Source organism: Cebidichthys violaceus, unplaced genomic scaffold (genome assembly GCF_023349555.1).
Source record: "Cebidichthys violaceus isolate CVI_PGR_0920_01 unplaced genomic scaffold, fCebVio1.0.p SCAF_10, whole genome shotgun sequence".
NCBI lineage: Eukaryota > Metazoa > Chordata > Actinopteri > Perciformes > Stichaeidae > Cebidichthys > Cebidichthys violaceus.
In genome coordinates this window covers 4,507,827-4,528,165 of record NW_027176263.1, presented here as the reverse complement: position 1 = coordinate 4,528,165, position 20,339 = coordinate 4,507,827, and the positions used below count along the sequence as shown (strand labels likewise).

The 20,339-nt window shown below is 41.4% G+C and overlaps 1 protein-coding gene across 15 annotated transcripts in view; it reads left to right on the top strand.

The window, feature by feature from the left end:
• The window catches only part of kcnma1a (potassium large conductance calcium-activated channel, subfamily M, alpha member 1a), a 133,188-nt gene that overhangs the window by 104,942 nt on the left and 7,907 nt on the right, over positions 1 to 20,339 (top strand). For 7 of the 15 annotated variants that reach the window (XM_068721427.1, XM_068721410.1, XM_068721465.1 and 4 more), the window contains 10 exons: positions 2,374 to 2,467; positions 6,405 to 6,531; positions 7,761 to 7,985; positions 8,547 to 8,739; positions 12,185 to 12,298; positions 15,360 to 15,490; positions 17,459 to 17,653; positions 18,104 to 18,222; positions 18,939 to 19,163; positions 20,236 to 20,264. In XM_068721427.1, the coding sequence (XP_068577528.1) occupies positions 2,374 to 2,467; positions 6,405 to 6,531; positions 7,761 to 7,985; positions 8,547 to 8,739; positions 12,185 to 12,298; positions 15,360 to 15,490; positions 17,459 to 17,653; positions 18,104 to 18,222; positions 18,939 to 19,163; positions 20,236 to 20,264 (1,452 nt within the window). Of the gene's footprint in view, positions 1 to 2,373; positions 2,468 to 6,404; positions 6,532 to 7,760; positions 7,986 to 8,546; positions 8,740 to 12,184; positions 12,299 to 13,604; positions 13,689 to 15,359; positions 15,491 to 17,458; positions 17,654 to 18,103; positions 18,223 to 18,938; positions 19,164 to 20,235; positions 20,265 to 20,339 lie in introns of all 15 variants that reach the window. The other 8 variants (XM_068721452.1, XM_068721503.1, XM_068721442.1 and 5 more) reach the window with 3 other exon arrangements.

The following is a 20,339-nucleotide window of genomic DNA, read 5'->3' as shown; positions in this document are numbered from 1 at the left end:
TAAAACAAATACAGCAAAAAATAACACAAGGTAATTTTCTAGAGTTTAATCACTAACTAATTCATCAGCATTAATACAGGCTTTCTTACACTTTTATTCTCCATTGTTTGACAGTAATGGATCAAGTTAGACCGTCTTTTCAAAACCGATCAGTTAAAACCACCGGCTGCAACTCCACCTCCACCACCACAAATGCATTCCTTCCCAACAACTTGCACCCCAACCAGGACCCGCTGTTCAAGCCAGGCAAACTCAACATCCCCCTTGTTAATAACCGTAAAGGAAGTCTGCTCCCCAGGGGGCCAGGGCCTGGGGCTGACCCCTCACAACTGCGCTTCAGTATCTCAGGTCCAGGAGATGTGGTTACCAGATCCCAGGCAGAGAGTCGGCTGAACCGGGCCCGCAGTCTGCCGGTGAAATACCGCTACCACCCCAGTAATGCCATGCTGCTCAGTCACAGTAGGCACTGTAGGTTGCCCCCTCAGCGGGATGCATCAGTCAGTAACCCTGCCTGTCCCGTTGCTTCATTTTGCCTTGTTTGCTGCATGTCGGTTCACTCTGCTGGAGCCACTGCTGTTGTTGCTCCTGCTGCTTTGCACAGATATACCTGCTAGTGCAGTGGCTGCTTCTGCCTACATTGGGTGAAACTGAGGAGTGCTAAAACATGTGAATTCATAATCTACACAAAAGAGCTACTTATCTCTATTTATTTTCAGAAATGTCGCTTGAGTTGTGAGCTCTGAGTATATCGAGGTGAAATAGAAACTTGAGTTTTTAATCTATTAATGTAAAAGCGTTTATTACCCAGTAGCTTGAAAGTATTTCATTTTTGTTTTTGTGAGTGCAAATGAGAAATGTTGTACTGTTACTGTCAACAAATTAAGTTTAAACCAGGAGGAGCCTGCCTAACAATATGGCGAGCAATGCATATTTTTGATGTGGTATTTTTAAAGTACATTAGAGAGAGAATTATTTGTCAAGTGTAAAGTGCTTGTGATATCAGCTATTCTGAAAGCCCAGTTGCATAAAGGAAATGTCAGAGAGTGACATTTTATTAGAAGGCAAAGTCATATTTCTTATCTTTTATTAGCAGAATTAGGTGACAGCATAGGACGGGAGCTCAGACAATAATGAATTTCCACATGCTTAGAATAGTCACAGCTTGCAGCGTGCACATTGATTTGCACTAATATCATGCTGTGTTATTGATTTCTAACCAAAGGACTAATACAGGTTTGAAGTGACGGGGCACTTGGCATTTGCGCTGGGAGAGTGCAGAGTGGATAAGAGTATCTGGGTGCCTGTTTGAAAGCTCTTGAAACTCACAGACAGTAGTGAAGATCAGACTACTGTTAGCTTGCCTGAAATCTTCAGACGACTGGGCCTGGCCTCAATCTGGCTGCTCTTTCTCGTCCTCTCTGTCTGACTGGGACTCAAGCAAAGTTTGAAAAATAGTGTTTTTACCCCGCCATTTCTTAACACTTCAAGTATAGTTGACAGGAAAAAATTGTAAGAAACATTGTGGTTGTGGCTCAGCGTCCTGCAAACGCTTAACACCTAAGCATCAAAGAAAAAAAGGACTGTTAAATCTTACGTAGATAATACATTATTTAATTTAAACTTTTAAGACTAGTCCTGACCTCCTTCTGGAGGATGATGTTTATCTATTAAGTGCATCGATATATTAATAGTCCACTAATTCATGCCCTGTTAGCGAGCCCTGTCTGTAGTGATGTGTGTTGAGTGCTAAGTGTTCTCTCGGCATGGAGGTAGACCAGAAGAGCAATTTTGTGTGCATTAGGTGGAACTGGAATGATGGGGTGGGGTTCAGATAGTTTAAAAAAAATAAAAAATAAAATAAACTACCCACTCAAGATCCATTTGCATAACCTAATTTTTGTCATTGTCATTGCTTTTGCCCATGCCCCATTGACAATGACAGTCTGTACCATCACATGGCAATTAATTGCGTAGGAAAGCATGGTCACTCTGATGCAGACTGCTAGAGGTCCAATCATCTGCACATTTTAGCGGGTGTACTGAACAGATGCAGTAGTGTATTACTGAAGGCCCCGTAAAAGTGCAACTTTGAAGAGCCTAAATATGGGGGTTTTGGGATGTGAGCCTTCCGTAACCTTATCAGCTCGTAAAAAGTTTTTATTCTTTGTGTTTTTCTCCTACCTCTCTCAGATTTACCATTTACCGTTACTAATGTTTTCTCTATAATCTCTCAATTTGACACTGAATGATTAATTTTCCTTTTTTTCTGTTCAGTTTTTTGTTTGCAATGATCGATTGATTGTTGGCTGTCAGGTCCAGCACACTTTCCCAAACATCTGTCTCTATTCTGACATTCTTTGCCTGTGCTTGCAGTGGAAGACGAGCATCCATCCACTCTCTCGCCCAAAAAAAAGCAGCGCAACGGAGGGATGCGAAACTCACCCAACTGCTCACCCAAAATGATGAGGTAAGAGACGCTGATTTTATTCTCCTTCCAGCACTTCAAATGGGGAGTGAGAGGAAGTCAGATACAGGGAAGCACGGAGGCCGGGAGGAAGGGATGGAGGGATGCGTGTGAGAGATACTTCAGAGGTGGATGCTGCTGATGGTGAGATGATGGGAGTTTGGATGGATGGGAGGGGGCAAATTAGGGGTGGCAGAAGAAGGAGGTAAGAAACTGTGAGAGAGAAGTGCCCTGTTAGGCAGTGGCTGTTTAGGATGGCATGCTGTCAGCTGTTAATGACAGAGCTGAAATAATATTTCTGTCATGGAAAGCGGCTGTGAGAAGCCGTTTGAAAACTCCTCTGGCTTTAAAGTCCCAGCTGTCACCTCCTCCGGTCTGGTCCACATGTGCTCCTTAAACAATGCTGGCACTAATGACACCAGCAACCAATCAGAGGGACCTGCATGGTTACTTTGCCCTCAGGCTACTCCTCTATTGTGGGAACCCCTGTGAGTACTGTTTCTGGTACTTAAGGCCATATGTGAGATGTATCATCACAATCAAATATGAATTCAAATATTACCTTCCTTTTATCCTGTCCTGTGGAATTAAATTGCCGTTAATTGATTTTGAAAGATAAAAGGGTAGGTTTATGTGCTCCTCTGGCTGCGAGGCGGGGTTAGCAACACGACAGCGTGGAAAATACAGGGAGGCCGAGCTGTGCGGATTGGGACGGCAGGATAAAGGAGTAATGGGGAAGATCTAACAGGACAGGAACATTCATAGCTACGCTGCCCTACTCTTAATGAGAGTAAGTGTTACGGTTGTCATCTCAATGACTTTACAAGAGGAAAACCTGAAGAGAGAGCTGTGTGGTTTTTGTCACAAACACTTGTCACTGTTATTATTTACGCAGAGAAGCTGCACTGCAGTTTAATTTGAATCATTTAACTCTTTAATCTGTTTTCACGTGTTGTTCTTGGTCATTCACTGTAGTGTATTTTCCTTACATTCAACTCGATTTCTTTGTATGCTGGTCCTCCTTCCCTCAGGCAGAGTTCCTCCTTCTGAACTGGAATGCCTGTGATTTTGTCTAGTATACTTGTCGGCCTCCCCCTCAGTTCGCCACAAAACAAGCACTTAATAATCCTTCACACTTGCCGAACCATTAGCCCAACACAAAGTCATACCCTTCAGTCTAGTTTGCAACAGAGCATCATTTTAGATGCCCTTGCTCAGAGGGAGAAAACTGCTACACAAACAACTACACATTGGCACATTTCCAGCTAACTGCTTGTTTAAAAGGCTGTTTAGTTTGCCTAACTTAGAGCACAAAACCTTTTCTTCTTTTCCTTTTTTGCTTAGGAGATGGTCCCTGTTTGCCATGTAATATATGCATCTTTGCTTTGATCTCGCAGTGATAATAATTCTTGCGAGTTATTTACTCAGTTTTGAAAACGCTTCAAAGCGGTGTCAAAGTTTTCTCTGCTTTAGGGGTGCTTTTGTATTCTGCTGGCTCTTGGGTACTGGGATGACAGGTCCTCTGTTATAGGTGTAGATTTTTTTCCCAGTCTTAGCCCTCAGCAAAACATCAAATTACCCATCACAGTCCACAGCCCCCCTTCACAGCTGCCCCCGTCAACATATAACACCATATATATTAAACAGTTTTACAAGGTGGATTTTATGCACAATGAAAAGTGATTGTTTGAGGTAGCCTTAGGGATACTTTATTCTACAAGCAAGGAGGGGGAAAACACAGTAGAGCGCTAGCAAGAGAGCGCGCCTACGTATCAAGTATGGTTTTTACAGGACTTGCAGCCTGAAGGCCTTTGTAAATAAATAATGATCAACAGATTGGCTCTGGGCTTTTGAAAAGCATGCCTTTGTCAGTTTGCATGATGGGGAAAATTTTCAAAGCAAGAGGCTGCCTTCGTAGTCTGGCAGAGAGGGATTGGGGGAGCAGGCCCATCCCCAGTTTGTGACTGCAGAGTGATACACTGGAATAACTCAACTCTGTTTGAAATATATACTGAGGGAGGGGGGAAGAAAGAGAGAGGGTGAGACACTGGAGTGAGACATGCTGTAAGGGAAATATTTGTCCTAAATAAAAGTGCATCAGATAAAATACTGTATCGCAACCAGGGACAATGTTTGCTTTGCAATCTGAACTGTGAATTTATTCAATTTTGAAATATAGTGAATGTATTTTGGTGGGGAAACTTCTAATAAAAGATATACTTCCCAAAAAATCAATCCAAGTTAAAATTAGACATTGCATTTTGTTTTAAATTCATCTAGAAATTGATATCTGTGTAATATTTTTAAACACTATGGGTGACATTTAATCCCACTTTGCATCCTGGCTGACTTTTCCCTATCATGGTTGTGTTGTTAATGCCCCAGTTGCCAGTGTGACGTGTTACCATGCTAACGAGCAGGATTGCCACCATGGCATTAACACCATTACCACAAACCTTTTTGACGGGTCATGACTGAGGACACGCATCCTATCGCAGAAGATGTCACAATATCATCTGCAGCTGATATCCCTTGGGCGTGGCACTGTGGCACAGACGTCATGTCTGCTCTCCCTTAGTCTTGTGGTACGTTCAACCCGAGGCAGGGAGAAGGCAGAGGGAGAAGGAGGTGTGTGGAGCCTGTGACAGGCTGCCAGTCACACCGCTGACAGCTCTGTGAAAGATAGCTGTCTTGGCAGAGAGAGCTGGAGCGGCAGCCCGCCTGCATGCGCCAGTCAGCCCCTGTGTGGAGGCGAGCAGAGCTGAGCAGATTGAAGTGACGGGGGCTCTGTGGAGTTGATTGGCGCAACACGCGGCTCTGGATGAAAGATTCAGGCTGAGTGTAAAAACACTAAATGCTGTCAGTGTTATTATCACCTGCACTAACTGATAGAGGGAAGAGAGGTGGAGAGAGAGAGAGTGGCTAATTGACAGCTTTTTTTTTTTTTGTAACTTTTCCTGCATTGGTATGCAACTCAAATGCAGGTTGAGGGAAGAGACAACATCAAAGCCTTGTCAGTGAATGACAGTGTTGATAGAGGATAGAGAGAGTGATACTGAGAGAGATGTATGTCAAATTCTTGGGATGTTTTCTCCCATATTACTCAAATGTCTCTCTCTCTGCAGTTGCCTGTTTTTGGAGTCTGTATAGCGCTGCTTTAACCAAGGATTTCATTATTTGGGTTGAATTGCAAATAACAATTGCATTGCTATAAAACAAGCAGTGTTTTTTGAGGAACAACACTAAATGTCTACAGGTTATCCTGACTCAGTGTTTTGCATGAAATTTTATGGATTGCCTTCAGAGGAACTGCGAGAACATGTCTTGTAGGATAAATGCAAGAACAAGAGAGGCGGTATAACAGGAATGACAGGAGCCCTTTCATGGTCAGTGTTACACCGGATAAAACTCAGCAGCCCACTGCTGTGGATTAGCCTGTTTGGTTGTGACATGCTGTTGAAACATTAATGGCCATCAGTTGGGAAAGCAAAATGTGATTGGGCAAATTCCTGAAATATTTAAAGTGTGAGTCTGTTGGAGCTTTTACTATTTGCGCCGCATGGCGTCAGAAGCTCGAGGAGAGGGTAAAAGCTGGTAATTGGCCTTGTGTTGTCATGCCATTCAGTCAGTAGCACTCAAGTCTCGCTGTTCTCTGCACCACTGTGAGCACCAAGGTCTTTGAGTTTTCTGATGACTTGACATCAAGGACAAGAAGGAATGGAGGAATAATATGGTAGTTATGGGACCTACACTATGTAGTGCAGTAGAAAGTCCAACACTCTGAGAATGCGATGGACTTTTGACACATTGTATATGTAGACAGTGTAGGTCTCAAGAAACCCAGGTGGTCTTTTGCCTCTTTCATGTTACCACTTCATTTACAAAGCTGTAGTCATTTAACAAAATGGTCTAACATAAATAAATTGTTCTGTTTTCCCAGTCGACACGACCCCCTTCTCATTCCTGGAAATGAACAAATCGAGAGCATGGACATGAGCGTGAAGAGGTATGACTCGACAGGGATGTTTCACTGGTGCCCATCAAAAGACATCGAAAAAGTCATCCTGGTGAGTGGGACGATAACTGTGTAGCTGCAAAACCTCTAAATTATAATAAAATATGCAATAAAACAAAGTTAAAGTAAGTATGGTCAGGAGCCAAAGTTTCCCCTCAATATTGTAGTAACACAATCACAAACTAATGTGCAATGAAATTTCTCTCACTGCCTCTCTGTTGTTTCAAGGTGAGTTTATTGATTTTTTTTTTATATATATCCGCCAAGGATCTGTGAACAGTATTTCAACACAGCACGCATGGGTTTGCTCAGAGTTTCTAACAAGGCAGTTTGTAAGCATTTATGTCAGTGCACAATTTGTTTGGGGAGGGTTAACCCTGTCTAAATCAAATGTAACAGAGAAGACGCATTCATCTATATAGTTGACATTTATATGTTGCTTTAATTAGTTTAAGGGGGGCCGAAGGATGTTCCTGCATGAGATGGGTCACCAAAACATTTCTAGACATGTAGATAGTCGAAAATGTTTAATCCACCAGATCACTAGCTGAGAGTATGAGCAACGTTGCAGCAGTGGGTCCTTGCTTTTCTTAGTTTTACCGTATGTCTCCAGTAAACAAAGATACAGTTTTAGTTTCAAACCCACTGGGATCATAGTAGCGTTTAGTTTAGTTAACGTACATTCAAACTTGCAATCAAATGCACATCAAGCTGCTGTGACAGGCGACAGATCTTGAAAACAGGGCCTTGCATTGTTCTTTTTCAACTCGAACGTCATACAATAGAGAAGATTTGTTTATTTATACCTCTCTGATTTATGACAGGGTCCTAGTCATACATACTGTATGTGCCTAAAATCTTACAAACTGCATTTTTCAGCCCTTTCAGAAAAGACGACATGTTATGTTTTTGTTCTGTATACTTCCCATTTCTGGTTATCCAATAAACTGTTTATAAACAGAATAGTGGTTAACCAAACTTGTGTACATGTGTAAATAGTAAACCCTGTTAGAATGTTTTTTATGATGGAATAAATATAGAATTCAGTAAATACTTGGTTAACAAACTATTTAATATGGGTTTATAACAGTTTATAACTCTTAAATCCGCTTAAATATACAATGTTTTACTTTATTTACACCTCCCAGTTTTGTATTAACAGTACTTTCTCTAAATATGTGTTTGTGTTTGTGAGTGTCTTCCTCTCTTCTCTGTCTGCACTCCTCCTCATCCCTCTCTCTGCTCTTCTCCCCGTTCCCTGTATCCCTCTGTTCCCTGCAGACCCGGAGTGAAGCCTCCATGACAGTGCTGAGCGGCCATGTGGTGGTCTGTATATTTGGGGATGTCACGTCTGCTTTGGTGGGGCTGCGAAACTTGGTGATGCCTTTAAGAGCCAGCAATTTCCATTACCACGAGCTAAAGCCGATAGTTTTTGTGGGCTCGCTGGATTACCTGCGGAGAGAGTGGGAGACTTTACACAACTTCCCCAAGGTCTCCATCTTACCTGTGAGTGCACCAGTTCACTGCCATAGAAGATGCATTTAAACCAGATTCTCTGTTCAACTAACAAGGCATTGACATTTTGAGTTACATGCACATTCTGTGTCCTGAAGAGGGATTGTCAGTTTGATTTGATCACACATTACTCAACTGAATGATCACTCCATGAGAGCGTAGCCAGCCCCCCTCATCCAGAGCAGTGACACATCCTGCACATCCAAAATGGAGTTTATGTGTGTTGCAGCTGCAGTGCCCATCACAGATGGCGTGGCTTGCTGCCTTAGAGCTTGTTAGGCCTGGCTTGACTGATGATCAGAGGAGAATCCCAAACACAGCCCTCAGCGAAGGCTAGCCTTTAGAAAGTCCATGTATCTGATTCTCCAATGCCCAGTTAGATCAGTGGAATGTCATTGCCTCAAAACAAGAATACTTGTTAACTAATTTCCCAAAGCTCCACTCTGCTCACTTCTTAAATTTGTTTTTCTCTCCCCTATGTCTGTCTGTTCTCTGCGTTTTGCCTTCTCTCTCTCTGTCTTGCCTTTTCTCTCTGTTCTCCTCACCCTGAAGGGTACGCCATTAAGTCGGGCAGATTTAAGGGCTGTCAACATCAACCTCTGCGACATGTGCGTAATACTGTCAGCCAATCAGAACAATATCGAAGATACCTCACTGCAGGATAAGGAATGCATCTTGGCGTCACTCAACATCAAATCTATGCAGTTTGATGACAGCATTGGGGTTTTACAGGCTAATTCCCAAGGTAAGGAGTGTCCTATTACTCTCCATGTGCACTGCTGCCCAAAGGGGACAGGGGGTGGGTGGGGTTGGGGTGGGATGAATGCAGTTTGTCATGCACAGTGTCTGCCAAGTACTCTATGACTGACTTACTGAAGAAGTGTACACACAAAACATTGTGTTAAATGCTTCATCAAGCCTTTGAATAGTGTTTACTACACATGATTTTCTGATGATTTCAGTCTTGTCCCTGGTAATTACATGCTGCTAAACCTCCTTGATAATACTTTTTAATGATGTAATCAACATGACTGTGTCATTCGATGTTGTTCCCCCTGATCTGGTGTCTGGCAGATCGTCTGGAACAGATTGTTGATGTTTGCAGACAAACACACGAACCTGGCATCCCATCAGGCCTCATCATCATTAAGCAGCCAGTACAAATCACCAGGCAGGCCAATTCAGCTGCTCCTCATTAGTCACAACAAAACAGCAACATATGCACACACACACCTTCGTGTTTGAATGCGTGTGCAGTGCACATGCAGACATCCATGTCAATGCGATCTAACCACACACATCCACAAGCAGGTAATCCTCAGTTTATGATTAGCCCAAAAGGCATGACATGCCTTGAGCTCAGTACTATTTAATGCCACCACTGTGACTGTTGTAAATACAAATCAAAGTTGAAGGTCCAAGAGGCCATTATTTTTTAGTGCAGAGCACTTCCACATGTTTTAGGAGAATGCCAATGCTGTTATTTCTCCAGCCTTGAGTGAGTGATGTGCTGTCGATAGCGGTGCCACCGAGGAACAATAAGAAGGGGTAAATCTTGGAGCACGCCACTCTGGGGAGCAGTATTCACAGAAAGCCACCTCAATATGGAAACCCCCTAGCCTATACCCTCTCCCAGGGTCGATGGATGGAGCCTATTGTCATCAATAATTGGGTCTTACATCAACCACCCATTACAGTGATAAATACTTCACTTTAGAAACACACACACACACACACACACACCAGAGTGACATGCAATCATGCATGCACAAGGAAACACAAGCACATACTGTAGACATTGCTATTGTATCATAGGTATTGCTTTGGGGATTTCTTCCTCCTTCCTCCTACCGATGCTCACACTGTCAGTGGAATTTAAAACAAGAAGGTGCAAATGAATAAGTAAACATGCGCTTTCCTGGGGGAGAGCTTCTCACGGCTGCTGTAGCATGTAGTCAACCACAGAGCATAGCGGTGCCCGGGGGGCTACAGGGATAGGGGGGCATGTAACCCAGATCTCACTTGCCTATTGTACATTGCAGCAGGACAGACAATGTTACAGCCTCACAGTAGCAGCTTGTCAGAAGAGGAGGCGTGGTGTGTGGAATCAGGCATGTTGTTCAAACTCTGGCTTCTCTATTTTTGGCAGTAAGGAACTTACGTGCTAATTGCCTAAAACTACGTAACAATTATTACAGCCAATTAGAAAAAAAAAGAAGAAAAAAAAGTACAAATTTCCTAAAGGTTTAATTGAGGAATAATTGTATAAAGCGATACAGGAATATTGTATGCCATAGACACATTTTTAGAGGATGATCCGGGAGCTAAACACATTTTAGCTCCTCTGGTTTTTCAGTAATCTAGCTCTGTCTGAGGAAGACATACCGCTCTCTGTTTGGAGCTCACCAGCTCACATTGCAACTTTTGAGCTGTTTGTAACCTAACAGGTTTTGAAAGCAACTCAGCAGCAGGCCTCATATATTGCAGTTCTCACCAACAGTCACTTTCTGCTGTACACTCCGCGCAAAACGTAAGCTATTCTTCTAGATCTCTGGGCTGTCTTCATGTTCACTATGATACAATAAGAGCAGTGTTTTAGAGGCTGTATCCAAAAACTTGCTGTCACTCTCCAGTTGAGTGAGCATCATCCTTTATGGACATCGACAAAATGATGTTCGCACTGTCTGAGCTCTTGCTCCCTGGTTGACTCGAAGTGTCAAACCTCTGCTATTTCCAAGTTCAATAATTGGTATAACAAGAGTTATGATTATCCATACTTCAGTTCAGTGTGTGCTTCCTGCTGTGTACTAAACTATTTGGTGTCTTTTCTGTTGCAAAGGGCCGGAAGATATCTTTTGTAATGTAAGCAGCTCATTGAGTTTCTTGACAGGAAAGGCACACACATACTCACATACGTGGAGAATTTTGCAATCCTTTTAAAACTTTGTGACCTGAATATATTCCCGGCATTATGTTTCCTTGGTGGTGGCACTATAAGCTGGCATTTTGCTGTAGTCAGCACTAAATGATGGATGTCAAAACACAGTTGATGCATTATGCATATAGCATCACAGATTTAAGGTGTTTACTTGTCACTTTGAGGAAATGCAAAAATGTGAAGTCATGTGAATTCATCCTCCTGTCACTTGCACTTGTATTTCATGATCCTGAGCCACGCCATTTCCGATAAAAGGTTTTCAGGATCCACTTCACCAATTTTATTGTGACAAAATGAACAACATATAAAATTTATGTCTGCCCCTTGATGGAGGGATGTGAATGCTAAATATGTCTTAGCTGACCCCTAAAAGCACAGTATCCGTATTGCGATTTTAGGCAGCTGCCTTGTTCACTTAGCCTTCTCCTCCTGCTTCCTTTTTTCAGTCAGTCCACACATTTGAATGGCACATCAACAACTTCATGCTGAGTGAGCTGACATGCACTATGTATAATGGTATTAATACAGAGTTCCAGTTCACATCCACATGCTTATGATACATATGCAGTAAACACACTTATCAGACATGCAGGTTTTTGCTTGGATTGTGTTTTCTTTACCGTGACAAAAAGCTGTATACAGTACTGTCCACTAAGTCAACATAGAGAAAAAGATGTCAAAATATAAGATAGTAGACAGGAAAATATTTTTTCAATTATTCTTCCGTAGAAATTAATAAATTCACATCAGATTTGCAGAGGACTAACTACCAAACAATAAAGAACTACATCAAGTTAAAACTAGCTCAGCTAGCCTTAGCCAAAGCTAAACCTGCTTGAGTTTCCTCCAGCTGTTATTAAAATATCCATTTTGATGAACTGACATCTTGGTATTTCAGTTAGTTGATCCACATAACTAAATGAGGCAGTAGCTAAGTGCAATCACGAGAGAGAGCTAAACTCTTGCTCAAGGTAACTACCTTAGACAGACAGTAACACAGCAAAACAGAGATTTAGTTTTAGGTATTATGTGTGGTTCTCTGGCAATAGATTTTGGGGTATAAAAAGGCAAAAGATGGCATTACAAGTTTTGCGTCTGTTGCACAGGTTGGGACCAGCCTGAAAATCATTTTTTCTCAACCCCACTGTTTTCTTGAGTTACTGCTCTCTTTCTTTGTCAGGCCGAGTACATCACTTAATGCCACCCTGTTATGTTACTTTCTGATCTCTATACATCTGTTTTTGGTGTTCAGGTTTCACGCCTCCTGGAATGGACAGGTCATCTCCAGACAGCAGTCCAGTACATGGCTTTGTGCGTCAGGCTTCTGTCACCACCGGATCCAACATCCCCATCATCACAGAACTAGGTAATGCTGTTTACACCCACCTCAAATGCAACTATCGCATGCCATACCCAATAACCTCAGTTCAACTCATTACTCATTGGCAAACATAGACACATAGAGCTGCTAATCCAAGACTTAAAAATCATGCTGCTACCAAAAGTTCCAACTCATTCAAGGTGAAATGGAGTCAAGGAATGTGTGGTGTGGACATTTTTTTTCCCCCTTTCATAGCGCTGGTAGCTATGCCCAACTCAAGTTTCCATTCTTATGTGAATTATTGGATCTGGCTTACATTTGTCAATTGGTGATAATGTTAGCTGCAAGGACGGGAAAATATTGTTGCTCAGAGGACAGTGTGGACAACTGTAACTTAAGGATGTCAGACAGGCATTTAGAAGACTATAGTTACATGTCCTGCATTTGTCCACTAATGCACAAGAGAAACGTAGCCTGATGGAGAGGGTGGGAGAGGTGGAAGAAAGTGAAAAGGTAGAGGGGGAAAAAAAATGCCTTGGTTGCAAAATGGGTCCATTTATTAATAACAATGGCAGTGGCTGTATTCCCACTGGTGTTGGGGACTCATGAAACTTTCAGATCTCTGAGGGGCCTTCTAAAGCACCAGAGACTGGCTACTCTGTCTCCCCTGACCCAATTAGGGAGCAATGGAGCATGAAGCCAGCTAAGAAAAGGCCAGAAAGAGAAAAGAGCTACCTAATGTTACTTGTAACCGCGCCAACCATTACCTGCAGAGAGGCTATCCCATTAGACTGTTGACTGCATACGTAATCATCAAGACTAGATGCTACCCATGTTGGAGTCAGTGGTTGCCGTCCTGGACTCAAGAAGCTCCAGTGTTATGTGCAAAGGAGAGAGTGGCTGCATGTCTCACTGGAACCAAATACTGTAATTACGTTGTCATATGTTCAGTGTACAGTGCCAGGAGCAGATTAAAGTCTTGTTGGAACGTTAAAACACAGCTCTTTTGAGTTGCCTGATCAATTTTGTTTGCATAGAGTGCAAAGTAGGTGTGTTTATGGATAAGACCATGTTCATCCCTTTCACTGTTTTACTGTGAAATCATTTATTGTTGTTGTAGTGGTACAGCAGCGTGACAGCTCTGGCTTTGTATCTACTGTGCACTCTAATGTGCACTTTAATCCAAGGTACTGTATACTTTTAGATACCGGACAACAATGAATCTCTCGGAGTAAATCCCGGTGATGACAAGAGTAGTCTGAGACGGCGAAATGCCTTTATTGCAGTCTTTGAAACTGTTTCAATAACAACACCATTTCTCCCCTCCGCTGCACTGTCTCATCACCATTAGCTAAACCTGGCAAACTACTGCCATTGGTTTCACTCAGTCAGGAATCAAAAAGTGGAACCAACATACAAATAATAACAGAGCTGGGTAAGCCGAGCCTTTGTCCTCTGCTGCCGTTCATTCCCTCGCGCCGCCACTCTGCTCCTCATCAGCTTGTCTTGATTTATCTGGCTGCAGTCAAGGCCCTCGGTGCTCCCATGGCTTCACTTTGAACACATTTTTATTCTTAGTTCTGGTTGAAATTGACTGTCTTGTTTTGGCCCCTTTTTTAATGTAATTTTTTTGGTTTCTTTGTTTTGTTTTGGGGGGATTTTTTCCCCCTCCAGTTGTATTTGCAGAGCATCGCTAGACTTTTGATCATGCTCAGTCTGTCCTTGTGGCTGTTTTCATGGCAACACAGCCCTGCCCCTCACCCCCCTCTTCCTCCTCAAAAACACACACACAAGCAACCCCCCCCCCCACCCTGTTTCACTCCTTTGGCCCAGGCCTGTTTGCATCAGCCCCTTGTCTCTTTGACTGACATTTTTGTTCCACAGCGCACAGGAAGCCTGGGAAGAAAACTGATTTGAAAACACAAAAACTTGAGATCAAACCATCTTTTAAGCTGTATTTTTTAAATTTATTTTCCAGTTTCTTTGTTTCTCCTCCAGACCATATCTCTGAAGCTCAGATATCGGAGAAGTCAAATAAAACTTGTGTGATGCTTGTTTTCCAAGTAACGCTCGTTAATAGACCCTTCACTGCCCACTGCTGCTAAAAACACAATCTGAGTTAAAAGGCACACACTACAGGGAGCACTTGGAGTTTTTTACTGTACCAATTATTCAATACATCAGAGACAAAAAAATATGTCTTATTTCAGTTTTGGGTGATTTGTATTTACACTGTGCCATTTAGTCTATTTAGCAGACCTAGTTTGTATTATTAGTGTGAGATAAAAAAAAAGTTTGTTTAATTTGACTTTCAGGGCAAAGGTAAATATTTGCGATGTATTTTTCTGAGGGTGATGATGTGACAAATGCATTCATCGAGGAAAACTCTGAAAAAAATAGCATGAATTTAAAAGTGCATGATTCTCTCATGTGACATATTAGCCATTGTTGAAGTCTCATTTTTTACCATATTTACTGAATACATCAAGAAATATCTAAAATAACCAGTTTATACTTTAAGCAGGCTACACAGTCCACAGACTGGTCACTGTCTCTTGACAGTGTTTGAGAGTGTGTCTGTTTGTGTGTGTTACAATATATCAAGATACAGTGGCTACTGAGGTACTAATGCCTTATGCAGGATAGATATGCTTTATTCAGAATTGGTGACTTCTACAATGGTTATCACTGTGTATGCATAATATAATAGATTTTCTCCTTGAGTCATAGTTTGTCTTAATGTATGAAATGCACCCTGCATGTGATATACAGTGGATTTAAAATTCAAAATGATGAATAATTTCTCCCAAAAAAATCAAAAACTCTTTTTTTCACCTCTGGAAAATAAATGAAGATTAATTCTTGTTTTTAAAAATATGTGCAGAAATGCAAAATATAATGTACATCTAATGTTACATTATATTGCAAACCTGGATACCTATAAACCTAAGACATTTCTGTTACATTACCATGATATATCCAAATGTAACTTAAATAAACAAAGACTTATTTATTTCCCAACTCTCTGGTGTGTTGATGACTATGTGTGTTTGGCTGATGCCTCTTCACAGTGCCCGTCTCTAACTCCCTCCCTCCCCTCTCTCAGTGAACGACTCAAACGTTCAGTTCCTGGACCAAGACGATGATGACGACCCAGACACAGAGCTGTACCTCACTCAGCCCTTCGCCTGTGGCACCGCCTTTGCTGTCAGTGTACTCGACTCCCTGATGAGCGCAGTGAGTTCTCAAACACACTTTACACTCTCGGTGTTGGTGTGTTTTTCAAAATCGCTTTTCAAAATCATACATTTTGCAACACATTTGTATAATGTTGATGTCCTGTGTTTGGATGCTTTAACTGAGTCGTATTCAGAATTTTAAAAAAGAGAAAGTAGAGAGAAGTTTCACACAAAGTACTTGGAGATGCGGTGCCCACTGGTAAACAATTGCGTGTTGTTGCAATGCTAGAAACTTTAAAATGAGGGAAAGAGGTGAGCAACTTCGAAATGAGTCAGACTGGAAAGATGGACCTGGGAAAACTTTAGAAGTCAGTGCACCTAAATCTAGCACTCTTTTCTATTTCTTTTTGCTTCTTTGATGGTTATAGTTTGTCTACTCTGTTATTTCATTCAATATTCATTCAAATAATCAACATTTTATGGTAACAAATCAGGATTAGCAGTAAAAAGTAGCTAAACTCTTTTTAGATTAAATGCTTCCCCAGTAGAGAAAAAGAGGGTGAATTTAGCAATGAGTTTCATTAGATGCAAGAATTTGGCATTTCAAGAAGGCAGAAGTTGGTAAATGAAATATTACCGTATATTCATCAAACATGCCTGCCAGGTCCACTGACAGCAAAATGTAAATTGTTGGCATCACTCCTCATCTTAAGTGTTATGAATTCAACTTTCAAGAGCTTTATGAGATCTTTTAACAAAGTAAGTGTTGAAGGTTAGTGTAATAGCGATGACACGGGCTGTAACAGGCCAGAAACACTCTCTCATCGTTTGACAATGTCTTTGCTGCACTCATAGGAGATAAGGTAAAGAAGAAGGTTAGAACAACATTCTCATAAACCCCTCTCCTCTCCTCCCCTCCCTCTCCCTCTCATGACCAACTGTGGTTTCCCTTCAGTGCTGTGATGGCTTAATTCCAGCAGCCCTCTCAGTGAGTTAGGGGTTAGAGAGGCATGCAGAGTCGAGCTGAGCGGGGAGTAGAGCAGGCGTCAGCTGTAGTCTGGCAATGGTCAGAGGTGAAGCCAGCTAATGGACAGTGCTCATCCATCATGAGGCTCTGCAGGCTTGTCAGGGGCCCAGGGAGAGGAGCTGCCACTCTGGCCCGGCTGCCGAGTGACATCGGCTGTCTTCACACGCGGCAAAAGCAGGTCCTGATTGGCTTGAAGGACAAGAGAACCTGACGCCTGCAGAGCGCAGTCAAATCGTTGTTTCAGAAGCAGACATCCTACAGTGTGTGGATCAGTGTTTCTAGAGGAAAGAATAGTGCTAAGTTAAAGTACCTGTTTTATTTAATGTGATGATCCAACATGTGCTATGATTATCAAAATGATTCCATGTCGCTCTGAAATATGAAACATTTATGTATATTAAACCTTAACCTTATGAGATAATTTTCATAGTGAATAACTAAAGAGTTGTTAAATAAATAAGATTTATACATCACTGATCTCTAGTGGTATAACGTCATGCAGATAGATCAAATAAAACCGTCTTGAGATCGTTGCCCAAAACACACAAAACAATGGAGGGGAATGGAATTCATTTATGAAATTCAACAGCAACATTTCTGTTTTTGTTTTTGTTTTTTTTGTTTTTTTTACACTGTGTCTGGGTTTATCACGGCAGCTATTGCATCTGTAGAAAGCAGGCCAACCAAAAACTTAACACAGCGATGCATAATTTGTATTGTCCAAAGTGACAGGAATGCTGATCCTGCAAAGACATGTTTCTGTTTAATTTTTCGAAAATTATTAATCAATGTTAAAAATACCAACAACAAAATTCCATTCAAATCCGTTTTATTTGGTGAACTAGACAGAAAGTCCTTTGTAGTCTTCTATGGTTTTTCCCCTCAGCTTCCATTCAGAGACAGGCTGACATAATAGGCTGTGCTTCCCACATCTGCCACCCTGCTACTTGTGACTCTAATAGCATCTGCTTACAGATATCCCCTGTACTTTCTCCCCAGACATACTTCAACGATAACATCCTCACGCTGATTCGGACACTGGTTACAGGGGGAGCCACACCAGAGCTGGAGGCCCTGTTGGCTGAGGAGAACGCCCTCAGAGGCGGCTACAGCACACCTCAGACACTGGCAAATAGAGACAGGTGTCGCGTCGCCCAGCTAGCCCTCTACGACGGGCCATTTGCCGACTTGGGGGTAAGTGGATGTTTAAGCGAAGATGACACGTTTTGGCACTACCCAGCAGCACACATCTGGCCGCCTCCGCTCCTCGCGGCCCTTAATCCGATGTGAAGAACAGTGATCACGCAAAGCAGGTCTTAGTGGGTGGAGAGGGACGAGGACTCTAGAAAGAAATGAACGCCTCCAAGTTTATTTGGTTCCAATCTTATTTTTACAGGTTTTTGTCATTGTTATTCCGAAGTCATTTTGTGTTTTTCTTTGATGAATTATGGCATAATTTTAAAACATTAAGGATTGTCACAGTCTGCATTGCCAACAGTTGGTATTCCCTCACAGGCAAAATACCCTCAGCAATGCAGAATATTCACTGCAACTTTACAGAGAACAACCTTTACTGTCACTGATCCAGATCATCAGGCTGACCTACTCACTAACTGATGGTGTCTTTGTTCTGTTGTTCATCAGGATGGAGGCTGCTACGGGGATTTATTCTGTAAAGCACTGAAGACGTACAACATGTTGTGTTTTGGAATCTACAGATTAAGAGACGCTCACCTAAATGCACCGAGCCCGTGTACAAAACGGTACAATTTCTGCCTTCACTCCATGTCCAAATAAACATTTTTATGTAATAAAATGACAATTAGGGTTATTGATAGAGTACGTTATTTCTCCCAAAGGGTACGTTGCTAGTGTTACAGCCACTTCTTCACATAAATCACAAAAAATAATGGGTACAATTAAAAGGCCAAATAAATAAATAAATAGACTAAATAGAAGATATATTCAAATAGAGACTAAAGATAGGGCTATAAGTTAAACTCTAATATACACTAAATAAATGCTGTTCAATGATAGTGATATGTACATTAGTGCAAGTCAATATTGTATGGATCAAAGCTGTACAGTAAGGTTCTTGAATATTAAACAGTATGTCCTGTTAACATCTTGTTAATTACATTCATTTTCATCATGATGCATATGTCTATGCAAAGCTATTAAAATACGGTTTTTCAAAGCCAAAATCCTTTAATCTTTAAATGGAATATAATGAACAATGCAGTATATTTTTACATTCCTTAAATCCAAGTCCTTAAGTACAACCTGTGAAATTGTACCCATCATCTTAAAGTTTCAATCCATTTGTTCTCATACATTCATCTATATTGCTCCTTTAAATCTTCTAGTGATGAAGTATGCTCAATATATGCCTTTTTTTCTTTCACTTATCCTTCACTACAGTATTTGCTGCTTCCCAACAAGGATCGTAAACTTTGTCTAACATTTGTTTTCTGGGCAGGTATGTGATCACGAACCCACCCTATGAGTTTGAGCTCGTGCCCACAGACCTGATCTTCTGCCTCATGCAGTTTGACCACAATGCAGGCCAGTCCCGGACAAGCTTGTCCCACTCTTCCCACTCTTCCCATTCCTCCAGCAAAAAGAGCTCCTCCGTCCACTCTATCCCGCCCTCCAACCGGCAGAACCGCAGCAGTAAGACCCGGGAGGCCCGTGATAAGCAGAAGTATGTGCATTCACCTGTCCTTTAGAGTTTTAGTCTGCATGCTTAGTGTTTTAAACCTGTGTTTTTTAGGTGTCTCTTTGCTATTATGCAGACTGTGGTGACACATTAATTGATAATTACTGTGTATTGTGTGTTTGTGGTTTGTTTGTGTGATTTGTGCTCTGTGTCCATGCTCAGTGTTTGTGCGTTTCCTTCATAATCATCTGCATGTGGTATTCACTCTCACATCACAGCAATCATAACGTGACATGAGCAAAATGGTTAAACTCGCTTTGTGGAAAGCTCATTTATTGTAGTCAAAGACTGTAGAGCTTTTTTTTCCTAATTTAGTCAGTGGCATTGTAAACTGAAAACCATTTGGATGGCACAGCCATTGTGGTTGGAAACAAGCTTACAGTAAAGGCCTCAGCCACAGCCAATTAAATTCACATAATACAACACACATTCAGTATGTTGTTCGGTCTACCTGCTGTACTGTCTTAATATTTGGTCGTTTGTGTCTAACTCTTAATATTTGTGTAGTGTTTAACTGTTGTTTGTTGGATATTTGTGCACATTTAACATGATCATTATGCATTGATCATGAATGATTTGTTATTTACGTACTGCAGCTGATGTGGATTATAAGGCACATTTGACTAACATTAATGATAAGCTGTTACTCATAACATCATTCCTTATTAGCAGTGTTGATGTTTTGTTGTTGTCTATAATGCTTTATTGCATGTCCATATAGTTAGACTCTTTACTGTTCTGTTTATTATACAATTATAAGATTATTTCAAATTTGGCAACATTTGACCCACATGTTATATATTCCATACCCCCCACCAAAAAATAACAAAAATAAATATATGAATAATGTGAATTTTGACATATTCTAAAAGCATGCAGATTTGTTATGATCGTACTCAATAATTTTGAAATGGTAGATGATAAGCCCTCAATACATCTTATAGTTAAGATGTATGATATAGCCGAAGCCTTAGTTAGACTGGTAGTCATTTGTCAGATGTGTATTGACTGTAAATACTACTCACTTACAGTAGATTACTTACCTCTCTTTCTGAAGTGCAACAAGGATGAATAGAATGGGCCAAGGTATGCAAGTTAACGATTCTGCATGACTTAGCAACCTATCCTGGGGTTCTGATCATAACTATGTCCTCTGGATAT